Source organism: Vombatus ursinus, unplaced genomic scaffold (assembly GCF_900497805.2).
Source record: "Vombatus ursinus unplaced genomic scaffold, bare-nosed wombat genome assembly UNPS02014830.1, whole genome shotgun sequence".
Taxonomy (NCBI): Eukaryota; Metazoa; Chordata; class Mammalia; order Diprotodontia; family Vombatidae; genus Vombatus; species Vombatus ursinus.
In genome coordinates, this window is record NW_020954608.1 from 26,333,861 (window position 1) to 26,351,278 (window position 17,418).

The 17,418-nt window shown below is 39.2% G+C and overlaps 1 protein-coding gene across 1 annotated transcript in view; it reads left to right on the forward strand.

Moving 5' to 3' along the window:
* GRM3 (glutamate metabotropic receptor 3) overlaps positions 1 to 17,418 on the forward strand; it is a 121,895-nt gene that overhangs the window by 89,783 nt on the left and 14,694 nt on the right. The window contains exons 3-4 of the mRNA XM_027838513.1: positions 22 to 1,088; positions 9,987 to 10,161. Coding sequence (XP_027694314.1) covers positions 22 to 1,088; positions 9,987 to 10,161 — 1,242 coding nt within the window. The remainder of the gene's footprint in view (positions 1 to 21; positions 1,089 to 9,986; positions 10,162 to 17,418) is intronic.

Consider the following 17,418-nt stretch of genomic DNA (forward strand, 5'->3'; position numbering starts at 1 on the left):
CTTTCAATTTGCATTTCACAGCTCCATTCAATCCAAACAAAGGAATAGATAGCGTTGTCAAGTTTGACACTTTTGGAGATGGAATGGGTAGATACAACGTATTCAATTTCCAGGATATTGGTGGCAAATACTCCTACCTGAAGGTTGGTCACTGGGCTGAAACTTTATCATTGGATGTCAATTCAATCCACTGGTCCCGAAATGCGATCCCCACTTCCCAGTGCAGTGACCCTTGTGCTCCTAATGAAATGAAGAATATGCAACCAGGGGATGTCTGCTGCTGGATCTGTATTCCCTGTGAAGCCTATGAGTACTTAGCTGATGAGTTCACCTGTGTGGACTGTGGGCCTGGGCAGTGGCCCACCCCAGACCTGTCTGGCTGTTTTGACCTTCCAGAAGACTATATCAAGTGGGAAGATGCTTGGGCCATTGGTCCCGTCACTATTGCGTGTTTGGGCTTTGTGTGTACCTCCATGGTTGTGACAGTGTTTATCAAGCACAACAACACACCTTTGGTCAAAGCATCAGGCCGGGAGCTCTGCTACATCTTACTCTTTGGAGTAGGTCTTTCTTATTGCATGACATTCTTTTTTATCGCTAAGCCGTCACCTGTCATCTGTACTCTCCGACGCCTGGGTTTAGGCAGCTCCTTCGCAGTATGTTATGCAGCCCTACTGACAAAGACAAACTGCATTGCCCGCATATTTAATGGGGTCAAGAATGGTGCTCAGAGGCCGAAATTCATCAGCCCTAGCTCTCAGGTCTTCATCTGCCTGAGTCTGATCCTGGTACAGATCGTAGTGGTGTCTGTGTGGCTCATCCTAGAGGCCCCAGGCACACGAAGGTATACCCTACCTGAGAAGAGGGAAACAGTGATCTTAAAATGCAATGTCAAAGATTCCAGTATGCTGATTTCACTTTCCTACGATGTGGTCCTGGTGATCTTATGTACTGTGTACGCCTTCAAAACGCGAAAGTGCCCCGAAAACTTCAATGAAGCCAAGTTCATCGGTTTTACCATGTACACCACCTGCATCATCTGGCTGGCCTTTCTCCCCATCTTCTACGTGACATCCAGTGACTACAGAGTAAGTCTTTTCGTGCCTTTTCCTTATCTACCTAGTATTTAATTAAGCCAACACCTTATAGATAACATCCGTCATTCATATACCCCAGCAAATAGCCCTTCTGTTGCGAATGTCACATTGAGCCCTGTACTGGCAAGAGTTAGAGTCTTTTCAATAAAACCATGACCTGACCCACAGAGCAGCAGTGCTGTTCTAATGGAGCAGGGCAATAGTCCACCACAGGTCTGTCAGGATGCCTTGGCTGTGGCTTTAAACAGAAAGATGCTTGTAATAACATTTTAGAAATAGCAAGTATCCTAAACGCCATCACTTGATATTCAGATATTTTTTAATTACTTCCTAAAATAGACTCAAAGTCAATGTTTATCTCTTCTATCCTCTTTAAAGCCTTGGTGCATATCATCTTTGGATTTATGAATTTACTTCTATAAAACACTTTTCTACTCCTCATCTCAATGCAATTCATTTCAGTTCAAGAAACATGTCTTTGTAATTGCCTCCTCTGTGCTAGGCAAGCTCAGTCCCACAAAAAGGGAAAACGTTCTGAAGCTCCATCAGATTGGCTCTAATGACAGTTTCTCTGGCCCATTGAGAAGACTCTAGCCACCCCATTACCCTTATTACCATTATTACAATAACCATTATAGGAAAACAAAAACACATCAAAATATTTTTACAACATCCTCTAAGGAGAATGGATTTGAAGTATTTCCTTTAATTCATTGTAATATAGTGGAAAGAGAATTGGCTTTGGAATCACAAGATCGGGATTCAAGTCCCATCTCTGCAACTTACTACTTGTGTGACCTTGGCCAAGTCACTTAACTTCCAGAACCTCAGTTTCCCTCACCAAAATGAAAGGATTGGACTAGATAAATGAGTGAATGAAAAAGCTTTGATTAAGTGCTTACTGTGTTCAAGAATACAAACCTGGAAGTAAGACTCCCTTTTTTCCAGGCAGCACAGTGTATAGAGAGGGCTAGACCTGGAGTAAGGAAGACCTGAGTTTGAATCTTACCTTAAACTAGGGGTAGAGAACCTGTGGCCAAGTTTTACAGAACAAATCCTTTTATTAAGGGGATTTGTTCTGTGAAGTTTGGATTCAGTCAAAGGGCCACAGCCAAGGACCTAGAAGGTCATATGTGGCCTTGAGGCTGCAGGTTCTCCATCTCTGCCTTAGACACTTAACAGTGAGTAATTTAACAGTTAGTAAGTGGGACCACTTATCTTCTGAAATCTTTTTGCCTCAGTTTCCTCATCTGTTAAATGGGAATGATAATAGCACCTACTTCCCAGGGTTCTTGTGAAGATCAAATGAGATACTATTTGTAAAGCACTTTGCAAACCTTAAAGGGATATATAAATGCTATTATTATTATTACTGTTACTATTACTTTTTGTTGTTGTTCCAGTCTGACTCTTTGTGATCCCACGTGGCTTTCTTGGCAAGAATACTGGAATGATTTGCCATTTCCTCTCAGTGGATTAAGGCAAACAAAGGTTAAGTGACTTGCCCAGGGTGACACAACTAGCAAGGTATCTGAGGCTGGATTTGAATTCAGGTCTTCCTGACTCAGGGCTGAGAATTCGATCCACTGCCACCTAGCTGCCTGCATTATTATTACTATTACTGTTATTGTAATTAATAGGGGGAGACAACACATAGGTTTCATCTATAGAGCTGAAATGGCCTCTGAGGTCCCTTCCTGATCTAAATCTTTGATCCAGTGACTCTAGAGTGTGCTTCTTAAATTTAACACAAGAGAGACAGCGTTGCACAGTGGTTAAAGGGCAGGTCGTGGAGTTAGGAAGAGCTGAAATGAAGTCCTATAACTTATGCATGCTGTGTGTGTGCTCCCATGCATGTGTGACTTAACTTCTCCCTATCCCAGGTGAGTCTCTGAGCCTGTAATTTACAGATAAGCTGCATAACTATATCACTAGAAGAAGTTTCTACAAGCAGAGTCCCCTCATATTGATGAAATGTTCCCACTAAAATAAGAATAAGAATTACTCTAACCCACACGTGATAGAAGAAAGCCAAACACAGCTGATGATGCCATTGTTTATATTGCTTTTACATGATGCAGTTCAAATGTGGAGACTTCAGCCTAGCTCCCCTCTCTTCTCACACATGCAGCACATCCACCCATTCCAAATCTTCAGTGTGTTGAAAACATCCCTCAGTTGTTCTGGAGAGGTTTCCTAAAGTGCCCTGAACATCCAGAACCAAGATTCCCACCAAAGAATGAGCACAAGAATTGATGTTTTCATAAAGCTTCTACTGGCCATGCATTTCTGTGGTCTTCATCCAAAGTGATTCCAATTTAAACCTTAATCAAAGACATAATGAACTTGGTGCATAACAGCTACCCCAAATTCAGTAATCCTATTTGTCATGTTGGTATATCCCTTGTGACATATAAAAGTTCAAGAGATATAGTTTCTGGGTAATTAATCATTTTATTAATTATGCTAGCAAATAATTAAAGGATCATTTGGATGTCTCTCCAAAACCAAAGACCCTTCATGGAGCCCACTCCATGCTTATACACCCTTGGAAGAGTGGGTGTTCCTGAGGATGGAAACCAACTCTGATTAACAGGTAATGAGGGAATGAATAATATAATAAGAGATGGTTTATTCTAATGAGGGTCTGGGGGACATGACTCTGATCACTCAGTCCTGGACAAAGAGACTTATCTCTTCCCAGATCACCCCAGTCTAGGGCAATCTAGACAAAAGAGAAACTTCAATTCCATTAAGACCTGACTAAAACACAATGGGTTAGAATCTACCAATTCACCTAAGCTAGAATTTCTTTACTTTTTGATCAAATCTAAGTTTTCCCAGTTGGGAAGGCTGTCAGAATAGCTGACGGGTTGATTTTTGAATGAGAAAATAGAAAGGCAGAGGGAGAAAACTTAGTCCTAATGCAATGATTGATTATTAATATAAGAGAGAAATAATAATTTCTCTCACCCTTAAAACTTTTGTATATTGGCAGCTCCAACAATGGATAAAACTTGAAACAAAAAATAATTGTAGATTGACTAGAGAAAACCCCCAAAACAATTGAAAGACTGGAAGGCAAGCAATTACTAACACAGCCCAACATATTTAGTCTACCTAATAGATCATTCAGAATAACTCAGATCATTGGGTCCTTCACTTATTTAACATTTTATTTTTCCCATTTACATGCAAAAAACAATTTTAACATCCTTTTTTTGTAAATTTTAAGTTCCAAATTCTCTCCCTCCACCCCTCATTGAGAAGGCAAGCAATTTGACATAGGTTAAACATGAGTAGTCATGCAAAAAACATTTCCATGTAAGTCATTCTGTGAAAGAAAACACAAAAAATCCAAGAAAAATAAAGAAAGTTAAAAAAAGTGTCTTTGATCTGAATTTAGGCTCTATCAGTTCTTTCTCTGGACATGGATAGCACTTTTCATCATAAGGCCTAAAGAACAATCTTGGATCGTTGTATTGTTGAGAACAACTAAGTTATTCATAGTACATCATCAAACAATATTGCCGTTATTGTGTACAATGTTCTCCTGGTTCTGTTCATTTCACTTTGTATTAGTTCATATATGTCTTTCCATGTTTTTATGAAGGCATCCTGATCATCATTTTTTAAAGCACAATAGTATTCCATCACAATCATATACAACTTGTTCAATCATTCTCCAATTTATGGGCATCTTCTCAATTTTCAATTCTTTGCCACCACAAAAAGAGCTGCTATAAATATTTTTGTACACATAGATCCTTTTCCATTTTTTTTAATCTCTTTGGGATAAAGACCTAGTAAAGGTACTACTTAGTCAAAGGGTATGCACAGTTTTATAGCCCTTTGGGCATAGTTCCAAATTGCTTTCCAGAATGGTTGAATCAGTATACAACTTCATCAATACTACATCAGTGTTTTAATTTTCCCACATCCTCTCCAACATTTGTCATTTTCCTTCTCCATCATAATAGCAATTCTGACAGGTGTGAGATAGTAATTCAGAGTTGTTTTGATTTGCATTTCTCTCATCCATGCTAATTTAGAGTATTTTTATATGGCTATAGACAGCTTTGATCACTTTGTCTGAAAACTGCCTGTTCACATCCTTTGACTATTTATCAGCTGAGGAATGGTTCTTATTTCTATAAATTTGATTTCATTTTCTATATGTTTGAGAAATGAATTCTTTATCAGAGAAACTCACTGTAAAAAAAATGTTTACAGTAATGATTACCCACTATGTATTTCTCTCCATCCTATTTTTCCTGTTTATCCTACTGTCTCTCCTTTTACCCTGTCCATTCTCAAAAGTGATTTGCTTCTGACTTTTACCTCCCCCAAACTACCCTCCCTTCTATCAGCTCCCCTCTTCTCTCATCTCCTTCTCTTCCTACTTTCCTGTATGGTAAGAGGTAAGATTTCTATATGTTGGGTCCTTTACAACATGAACAAGAAAAATTAGGAAAGCTGAACAGTAGCTAGAAAAATGACCTCAGTCTTTAAAAATATAACAGTCTCTGTAACTCTTTGAAAACCAAGACAAGATATTGAGGAAGCTTGATAGAGCCAATCTTAGAGTCAGGAAGTCCTGAGTTCAAGTGTGGCCCTACAACATACTGACTCTGTGACCTAGGGCAAGTCACTAACCACTCAGTGCCTCCAGGCAATTCTTCAGAAAAGTACAGAAAAAGGTTCAGAAAAGTACAACGGCTCAAATTATAGGAATCACTAAGCAGTTTGAAGATTCATTTTCCCTGGATTAAAGCAAAAAACTGTAGAACTTAGTGCAACCCAAATCCCAAATCCCATTCATATGGGACACTCTCCTCTTTGGAGATCAATGAGGGTTACATTGGTTCACTTGGCCCCTCTTCTATATAGAATCTCCACCTCACCTCCTAACTCACTCTCTCTGAGTATATTTCATTCCTCCTTTTAAAAGAATATTTATGGAACCATTCTCAGCAGAAGTGATTTGGGAGGTTGGGATTACAAATAATTGCAGTGATAATTAGTCTGAACTCTGGACACAATGGTTTAAAATGGTTATCCCCAAAAGAGTCATGACTGAACAGAAAATACTTCAGGGAGTAAACATAAATAATGCCATAAGGAAGTGAACTGCTTTAGTATTTCTGTTTTAACAATATAAAATATAGATTTCCTTTTCATTGTTTGTTTTAGAGTGGCACTAATCCAACAGAGTGGCCTCGTAGTTTCTTTTCTGGTAAAATGATATGAGTCCTGGAAAAATGCCAGGAAAGTTCTGAGGCAAATAGTAAAGTAAAAACTAGTCAAGGCACCTGATAGTATAAATTATTCTGGGCTAGTAGTATGCTGGTAAATATTTAACAACCAGCTCTCTGAGGGGAAAAAAGTTCTCAATGAACTTTGAAGATTAATTTGCTTTATTATCATTTTCTCCATCATTTTCTTAAGCCTAGACAATTACAAAAAATAATACATCAAGCCCTGATTTGTATGGAAGGCTTGCTGATTTCAGCAGTATAAATGCTCACACTGAAAATTTTACAGTTGACTCTGATAAGGCAGTTCTACTTGTCTCCAATACACCTGGTTTAAGCCTTCTCTGCTCCCGCATAAACAGTGGCAGCCTCAAAAAATTGGCAGCCTTCCTTGGAGTGAATGGTTTCAATTAAGTGGTGAGAACAGGAACCAGATTGCAAGAAGTTAAAAAAGAGACCCATAACTAAGAATTATTGTGTCCAGGGCAAATTTAGTTTGGGGAAAAGAGGTATTACAGAGGACATATCATGGATTCAGGTCATCCCCAGAGATTCCAGAACGTGGCTGATAGTACTAAATACCCCAACCCTTTGGGAAGAAGCGCAAGGGGAAAGAGAGGTGGCTAGCTAGATGGTGACAAGTAGATGGTGACCTCAGGAGAAGGATTCTATTGTAACAGGACTCTGAGGGTATTGGCCTATTCCATACAAAAGAAGGAGCTGCTTATATAAAATAGCAAAGTGTAACTACTTGGAGAATCATAACAGAGAGGAAATATGTCTCACTGAAACTGATGTCCTAGGACAAAGCTCTGGTCACTGTTGCCCACTCTGATGGTAATAAGTACAGGTGATTTTTTCTAGGCATTTGGATATTAAAGGAAGAAAATATTTAGCATGATAGATGGAGGATCAACTATCAGCAGTAAAGATTTTTAAAGAATGGGAGAGACCTTGTCATGTATATAAGCAGCAGGGAAAGGAGCCAGGTGAAAGGACAGGAATAGGAACTGGACCTGTTGTTATTGGTATAGAGAATCCCCAGATAAAGACACATCTCCATCAATACAGATTGACATCTCCCCTACAATTTTTAGTCTAAATGAAGGTGAGAAATTGAAGTGACTTGCCCAGTGTCACATACCTAGTAAATGGGAGGCAGGATTTAAATGCATCTCTTCCTGCCTCCAATGCTGGTGCTCTATCCACTATGCCATAGCTGATAAAAATCTTCCTTCCTCCCCAGTTGGTGGCCATTCTCCAGAATCTCATGTAGGGCCTTGTTTTATGCCTCTCTAAAATACTTATTGGATAGCTAAGAGGCACAGTAGATGGAGCACTAGGCCTGGAATCAGGAAGACCTGAGTTCAAGTCTGACTGAAGACATTTACTAGCTGTGTGACTCTGGGCAAGTCACTTGCCTGTTTGCCTCAGTTTCCTCATCTGTAAAATGAGCTGGAGAAGGAAATGGCAAACCACTCCACTATCTTTGCCATGAAACTCCCAAAAGGAGTCGCAAAGAGTTGGGCATGACCGAAAAACTACTCAACAAGAAAACATACCTACTATGTAATGTTCTGTATTATAGTTACCTATGTTTGTCTCATCTCCCTGCTGGAAGAGTATAGTGGAAAGAAACTGGACTCCTAGTCAGAAGACCAGAGTTTGAAACCTGGTTTGCTAGATTATTAGCTATGTGGTCTTGGGGAGGGAACAAGAATTTATTAAATGTTTGTTATGTGCCATTGTGTGTGCCACCATTTCTCTCACTTCACCTCCCTGGACCTTAGTTTCCTCAATCTATAGAATGATGGGATTGAGTTTGCATGATGTTTAAGGTCAGACACAACTGAAAAATGACTGATTCTTCGTGACCCCATTTGGGGTTTTCCTTATAAAAATGGAGTGATTTGCCATTTCCTTCAGTTCATTTTACAGATGAGGAAACTAATGCAAACAGGATTAAATGACTTGCCCAGAGTCTCACAGCTAGTAAGTGTCAAGGCCAGATTTTGACTCAGGAAGATGAGTCTTCCCAACTCCAGGCCTGGTACTCTATGCACTATGGCATCATCTAGCTGCTCCCATAAATGCAGTGTGGCATAGAGAACAGAAAGCTGGCCTTGGACCAGGAACACCTGGGTTTAAGTCCTGCCTCTGACATGTCCTTGCTGTGTGACCCTTGGCAAGACACAACCTCTCAGTTCTCTAGGGAACTCTCTAAAATTACACGTTTCTGAGAATGTTTCAACCTGCATTGGTAGCTAGCGTGTCTTTATCTGGGAGTTTCTCAATATCAGTGAAATCACAGGTCCAGTTCTCATCCTATCCAATGAATGAATGAATGAAACCAGTAACTGAAAGAACAAATACTTGGTACTTACTTATGTATCCTGTGACCCAGAAACTCACCTTTCCTTGCTAGAAAGCACATCCCAGGGAAATCAAAATCCCTATTCTATTACACTGAAGATTAAAATTCAAGAACAGTACCCTTCAAGGTCCCATCTCGGAGATGTATGTTAGTCTTAATTTGAGTGTTGCCAGTATACCTATGGGAACCAAATAGAGAGATCTATGGGCCATATCCAGAAAATAGCACAGAAGGATGAAAAAAAAAAGGCAAGTTGAGCAAAGAGCCTTGAGGAATGACTTCAGATATAAAAGGGGAAAGAAATAGGAATCACTGTCAGAGATGTTGAATAAAGTAACATGGGAGGTCAGACCACTCCGAAAGCAAAAAAAGTAACTGAAACCCAAGGAAGAGAATGAGCGAAGAATGAATGATTGGTATTACCAAAGTTTCTAGAGATTCAACAAAGAAAAGATAAACATAAAAGATTTTCTAGACCAATGGTGTCAAATAAACGGATCCCTGCTGCCACACATTGACTTATAAAACTATAAATTAACATTATCTGTGTCAAAATACATTTTTCTTTGTTTTGTTAAGTATTTCCCAATTACATTTTGTGGAGTTTTTGTGGGTGGGTTACAACCCACGAGCCTCACATTTTACACCTCTGCTCTACACAGAAGTTATTAATGCCTTCAGTGTGAAAAAGACAGTAAGTAATCCATAGTGGAGGGGGTGGGGCAGAGGAATTCCTAGCAAGAACAAGAAGATTGTTTTTAAAGAGGATCCATTTTTTTTTTAACACTGCAGAGAATCTTAAAGATAGCAAATTTGCTGACTGAAACAATCTTCACAGCAGCTACTCTTTCTTTCAGTGTTAGGGTTTTATCTGTGGCTTTGACTAACACTTCACAGAGGAGCAAAATGAACAGAATAAGGAAAAGTATGAGACAATTAAAACATTCATCCAGTAATGCAAAGCAATTGCCTTTATTTATAAACACTGTACCCTGGGAATCTGAATTCCCATAATAATCATTATCACAACTAATATTTATACAACACTTACTATGTGCCAGGCACAGAGCTAATTGCTTTACAGTTATTATCTCATTTGATCATTGATGAATCAAAGAGGAGGCATCGTCAAACCTACTGTATTTTTTAACTACTTGGAACTGGATTGTAGATAATCCATGTTGGGGGGCCCTCTTTGGTTAGTTGTCTTCATGTCTCTAAAAGCCAGTGAGACTTTCCAATCAAATCCTCTCTTCCTAGGTGCAGACCACAACCATGTGCATCTCTGTCAGCCTGAGTGGCTTTGTGGTCCTGGGATGTCTCTTTGCACCTAAAGTGCACATCATTCTGTTCCAGCCCCAGAAGAATGTGGTCACACACAGACTCCACTTAAACAGATTCAGTGTTAGTGGAACCGGAACCACTTATTCTCAGTGTAAGTACAAAAATCCATTATTTGTTTTTAACCTACCAGCCAAAACACTGAACTACAAAATGGGAGTACCTGAGGGGGTACCAAGAAGTTTCTTCCATCTGCAAGTGTCTCCCCTATTACTCTGAAATCCAGCCAGTAGAGACTCATTCATTGATGGTATTCAGACTTCTTGGGAGGCAGCAAGGCACAGTTGAAAGACTGGGAATGAGAGCACATTGGTACCAATCCCATCACTGCCACCTAATACCTATGTGACCTTGTGTATATCTCTTATCTTCTCAGGGCCTCAGTTTCCTCAGTTGTTACTAGACTAGATGACTTCAAAATCTATGAGCTTATAGATCACTCAACTGAGAGTTTATCAACTATCAACATTCCAGGTACTTTGGTAGGTGGCAGGGATACAAAAATGAAAAAACTGGGTACACAAGAGACAGGGTGCTGAGTCTGGAGTCAAAAAAACCTGAATTCAAATCTGGCTTCAGACACTTACTTGTGGTGTAACCTCAGGCAAGTTACTTAACTTCTGTCTGCCTCAGTTTCCTCATATAAAAGGGGGACAATAATAGCACCTATGCCCCCCCAGGATTGCTGTGAGGATCAGATGAAATATATTTGCATAGTGAGATATGAGAACAAATAAGACATATTTGCACAGAGTAGGCACTTACTAAATATACTTTTTTTTTTAAAAGGGAGGTCTCTCCTCTCAAAGAGCTTATATTTCCTTAGGGAAGATAACATGTAAACATAGAAGTATATATATAAGAAATTCAAGATAGTTTCAGAGGGAAGGACTGATACTGGGAAGATCAGAACAGTTTTCATGTATTAAAGCTGAGCTTTAAAGAAAATTAAGAATTCTAAGAAGCAGAGATAAGGGGGTATAAGTCAGAAACAGCCTAGGCAAAGGCACAGAAATGAAAGATGGAATGTTGTTTGGAAGGAAGAGCAAAACCATTTTGACTGGATTATAGAGTGTGTAAAAGGGAGCAATGTATAATGAGCCTAGTCAAATAGGTCCACTATTAAAACGTAAGTGTTCCTGGGAAGGCATCATTTAAAACTATTAGTAAACACTTTGGGGAATGAACCAACTACACTGGTTAAAAGGAGGAAATAGTAGATAGCTGACTGGTAGCCAGATGAGGAAGGGGTTAATAATATAGGGGAACCAGGACTAGGGTGAATGTCAAAGGGAATGTCAACAAGAAGACATTTATTTCTCTTTCAACAAAATTTATTAAGTGTTTACTATGTTCCAGAAAACGTGTTAAGCACTGGGAATACAAAGAAAGGCAAAAACAGCCATGTCCCTCAAGGAGGGACATTTGAATGAGGTGGGGAGCACCATGAAAGAAGTTGTTGTTCAGTCGTTTCAGTTCTGCCCAATTCTTTGCGACCCCATTTGGAGTTTTCTTGGCAAAGATTCTGGAGTAGTCCTTCCATGTCCTTCTTCCCCTCATTTTATAGGTTCAAAGACAAACACATACTTTACAATTTTGCATGGGGTCAATTCTTCATAATACTCAGGATCCCTGAGAGTAAATCCATTAGTGCCCCAATTTCTACAACTAAGTTAAGTAAGATCTAATTGATACTCTTCCCAGCAGCAGAAGAAAAATACTAATGAAGTAGGTTCTCAAGAAAGCCTGGACCTCTAACCTTCAGCAGAGAGCTATTAGAAGCTCAAGTCTTTGGAGCCTCTCATACTCAAACTCACGGTCAAAATGACTGCAGTCACAGAGCACTTTAAGGACTGTGAAGTCAGTTTCTTTGCTTCTCTCAGAAACATGCATGCTTATTTCTAGAGCACACAAACCTTACCTACAAAGCAGCCCAGCCATTGAAGATGATTAATCTAAACAAGGCAAAACTGAGTTCTTTTGGTTACAGCCACCCAACACTGTCAAGTGTGGGATTGGACAATCTCCACAAAGCAGGCTGGGAAAGCTCCCATGATCTGAGGCTGCCGCACAGTATTTCCAACATAAGTAGGCAGGTGACTAACTGCCGTCCCTTGCTGATTATTTGAAGAGTGAATACAAACTGTGCAGAACATGCACTGGTAGCCCTAACCACTGGGATAAGCATGAAGCGGGGAATGAGATGTTTTTATATCCACTGTAATTAATTCAGATTTCAACAATTCAGAAATAATCAACATTGGGGAGAAACTGGGAAGAAATTTACATCTGTCTTTCTCTCTGAAGAAAAAAAACAATAGTGTAAATAAGATTATTAATGCACTTTTTACCTAGTGAATGACAAAGTGCTTTCTAGTACTTCAGAAGCACCAGTTTACATTAGAAATAATGTAACTACAATATGAACAAAAACCATACTTTTTAGACTAATCTATTTTAACTACTCATCTATTTATTTTGTTTATAAAAATGAGGCCTATGCTAAACCATATTTGGTTAGCCTACTTTGAGTTATATCCTTGCCAAGAAAACCCCAAATGAGGTCACGAAGAGTCAGACAAGACTTAAATGACTGAACAACAACAGAACTTTGAGTTACTATTACAAGGTATAGCTGAAGATGATAAAACTGTGGGGATTTTTCTCAGAAATTGTTTTATAACTCAGACTTTTCACTGATCCGTACTAATCTCTTCTAATTAGTCCAAATAGGACTGTCATAGAGTCAAGTAAGGGAAGGTACTTGCTAAAAGAAACAGTCTAGAATTACACTTTCTATCAACCTAAAACTTACATACCACTAGTCATTCTCAAAGGACATTTTAAAGTACATATAAATATTAACATTCATGCCAATTGGATATTACTTTATCCTTTATCCCACAGTGACTTCATGCTTGTTATCTTAATTGACCCCTACAACATTTCTGTGAGCTAGTAAGTTGCAGATATCACTACTCTCATTTTGCAGAAAGGAAAACTGAAGCAAAGAGTCTAAGAGCTCAAGAAATCAGGCAAAATCCCAACTAAAACCTAGACTTCTTGGTTCTCAGTCCTTTGTTCTTCAAAGTCACTTTGCAAAGTACTTTGCTGGAGGCAAGGACAGAATGGATGGATGGATGAAACTGGAAATCTGGAGATCTTTGGCTCTATTCCTGAAAATGACTCTGACCCACTACAAAAGTTTGAGCAAAATCCTTATCTATCTGCAAGGTAAAAATGAACACAATTAGAACGTCTCCTCTCTCACCTTCAGAGATATGTATTTTCTCATGAGGCAATTTCTTTAAATTTCTTTGAGTTCATCAGACAAAGTGTCTACATAAAGAAAGGAAAACAACAAGCATTTGTTGAATACCTGCTATGTGCCCAGCATTGTGCTAAGCACATCAGCACATCACAGGCATCTCATTTGATCTTCACATCAACCCTGAGAGACAGGAGTTTTCAGTGCTCTTCTACAGTGGGCCCACTTCTCTGGGCCTTGCTTCCTGTCTTTCTCCCACACCCACACACATCTTTTCTATTTAGATAAAAGGGAAAGGTCAATTTTTTTCCCCTGATTTGCTCAATATTAGAAGTTAAAGCCATAAGCAACTATTTCCCAGAATCAGTGAACAGGGATCCTACCCTGGGAAAAGAAATGGGATTGTATGCCTTTGAAAGTTATTGGTCACATGCATTTTTTTTCTTAATTCCAAAGCCCTGCCAGACAACCATGTTCTACCTAAAACGAATGTACCTAACATATATGTTTGTATAATCCTCAGTGGATTGGTCTACAGAGCGGGGATCTACCCAGTCTTGAACAAAATAGACTATCTTTTGCTTACGCCTTATAGCAATCATGCAGATTGAGTTTCATGGGGTCTAAAAAGGGAATAAGCATTTATTAAGCATCTACTACATGCTAGGCATTCTGTGAAGCACTTTGTAAATATTATCCTCTTTTATCCTGCAAAGTAAGTGCTATTATTATTATCCCCAATTTACAGCTGAGGAAACTGTGGCAGATAGAAGTTGAATGACTTGGCCAAGGTCACACAGCTAGTACGTATCTAAGGCCAGATTTGACTCTGGTCTTGATTCTAGGCCCAGAGATCTACCCACTATCCAACCTATCTGTCTTGTTTCTTTGAATTCGAGGGGGCCTAAGGGATGAATTGGGGGGCTAGAGAGGACTTCACATGCCATCTACTCCAACACCTTCGAAGTACAGATGAGGAAGATGAGACCCAAAGAGGTGAAAGAACTTGGCCAAGGTCATACTACCAAGGAGTGGCAGAGCTAGACTATGAACCTGAATCTTCTGACTCCAGAACCAAATTCCACTTTGCCATCTCAAAAACTACTGACCAGACTACATTAATGAAAGTTGTAAAGCCATCTAGTAGCATGGAAAGAGCACCGGACTGAGTAATGGGCAGCGAGGGGGTGCAATGGGTAAGAGGGCTGGGCCTGGAGTCTAGAAGACTCATCTTCCTGAGTTCAAATCTGGCCTCAGACACTCACTAGCTATAAGTGTCTTACCAGATCATTTTACAGATGAGGAAACTGAGGCAAAAAGAGTTAAATGACTTGCCCACAGTCAACAGTGTTAGGACTTGAAACCAGATGATTATGACTCTGAGATCAACTCCCTCATTTTTAATGAGAGTTTTTACAAACTACTTTTCAGGCTCTTTGTTAAGTCCAGTGATAGTTCAGAGAAGAAATATGCCATCTTCACAAAGCAGAGCAGGCAAAATCTCAGGATATTTCACCACTAATCTGAACACCGGGTATATTTAGTCACTGTGGTTCCCTCCACTCCTCTTGATAAAAGCAAAATAAGAAATAGCATAGAACTTTGAACTGGTGGGAAACTTCAAAATCATCTAATCCCACCCCCTTCTGAAAAGGTAGGCTGATAAATGTTTCACAACCAATAAAGGGTGGGCAGGGTGGGGTTGTGGAATAATGCCCACACAGCACACTTTTGAGTTTTATCTACATTATTAACATTTTCTCCATCACTTTCTTAAGTCTAGACAAGCAACAAAACAATAAATCAAACCCTTATTTATAGCACTTGCCAATTTCCAAGGTGTAACTGCTCACACATTAACAATCAGCTCTTGTGAATTGGTCTAAACCAGTTCAAGATGGTGCTGGCACACCCAACTTCTAGATGAGGAAACTAAAGCCCAGAGAGATGAAATAATTTGCCCAGGGTCACACAGGCCACAAAAGTACCCCAAAGACCACCAAGCAAATGCTTAATTTCTTTAGGGGATAATGCAACCCTGGTTCAGAGACCAAATGCTGATACAAACACAGAAATGAAATTGAGAGTCTATGTCCTCAAAGTGGACACAGCCTGAACTTGGAGTCAAGAGACCTGCCACATGAAAAAGAAAAAAAAATGTTTTGTAAAACCTTTGTTCTTCTGAGCCTATTTAACATCGTATGCTTAATTCCTAAAAGCATCTTATTTAAATGAATACATTCTTAAAGGTATCTAGTACCTAAAGTCAGGTAAAATACACAGAAGCTTCAATCTAAATTGATCCTAGCCAGTAGTGTGGCCCTTCCTGACCTTCTGAATTTTCTGCCTCAACTCAGTTACAATATTCATCACAAAGAATATTCTGTCAATGGAAGCACTCATGTCTGAGAACACAGAGAAATTCAGAGAACACACAGTTGGCAGGAGGAATACTTTAAAAAAATAAACCAACAAGACCTTCTCTTTCATTCCTGTATTGTGGCCTCTTGTTCCGTCAGCATGGGGATAGCTTTCTATCCGTCACAAACAGCTCATGCCAAGATGTTCACCAGCAAAGATCATTTCTGTCTGGAGAGCTTAGCTGTTTACATGATCAAGATGCTCTCAGAGCAGTTTTGATCTCCTGGCATTGATGCTACACAAGGAAGCTCAATCAATCAGATCTCATGATGATGAATGAGGCAAAATGTGTAAGCAGTACCTGCCGAAAATGGTAAATCAAAGGAACTGCAGCCCTTTCCAAATGCACCTTTGGGTCCTTCTTAAAGAAATGCACCATTTTCTTGAACTAACAAAATTTTAGGTTGCATTTCCTTCTGGCCCCTTTTAAATCTGAATTCAAATTTAATAGTACCAAAATATGCCTCAACCAGAGTACTTAATGCTGTATCTGGGTGTAAGAGAAGCATAGGTCTGTTTATAAATGCATGCTCATATCATCTAATGATATTTGTTCAATTCCTTTATGAATATAAGAAATATAGTATAATGCTAGGGGAAAAAATATGTGTTTACAGAAAAATGGATAGGTAGCACAGTATAGTCAATGTAATTCTAAGTTGGGAATCAGAAGAGTTAAGTTTTAATCATATCCTTACTCCTTACTACCTGTATGACCTTGGGCAAATCCTTTAACCTTTCAAAATCATTTTCACCTTAGTTTTCCTATTGGTATAATAATAGGGTTAGGCTAGATGTTGCTTCTACCAGTAAATCATATGACCTGCGGTCTGTTCCCCAAGAAGATGTGTGTTACCTCATAGAATATACATTTAGATCACATACAGCACCCCTAATCTAAGCCCTAGATGATTTGCTTAGCACCCAGGAGAAAACAGGTAACAATAAAAAATAAAATGAACCTATTCAGTTTCTTTTCTTTCCCCTCCCTCCTTCCTCTGTCTCTCTTTTTCCCTTTCTGTTTTTATTTAGAATTGGTTTTCATGGGATTCTATGAGGAAACTCTGAGTGAATTTCCTATAGATAGATATATTGGGGGAACCAAGCAGTTGGTGGATGTTACAGCCACTGTGAATAAGCTAAACCAGCCTTAATTATAGGCAGATTAGATAACCACCAATACAGTATAACTTCAGAGGCCAAGAGAAGACCCGATCAGCCCAAAAAGATACAACCCATACCAAGGAAGTGATGCCTGACGTTTCAAGTTTAGAACCCAATTATTCACTTAGCTCAAGGTTTTGACCCTCTTTAAATATCACTGTCCCTAGGAATGGCAACATTTCAAACTTTCCATCATTTATAGAGGATAGGAACTGGATCTCTTATTCCATTAGTAGAAGGAACTCCCAAGGAAGGAAACTCCCTCTGCTAATTCACATCAGCACCTTCTTGATGATTTAGAGAGGTGCTGAGAAGGTAAATGACTTCAACAGGGCTTCATGGCCAGTTATATGTCAAAGGAAGGATTTAAACCCAGGTCTTCCTAGTTCTGAGACTGGCTCACTATCCAACATTACCTTTCATCCATCATTTATACCTTACTATAAGACAGTTTCATCACTTTTCCTGGAAGCATATTTTGATAGAAGAAAAGAAAGA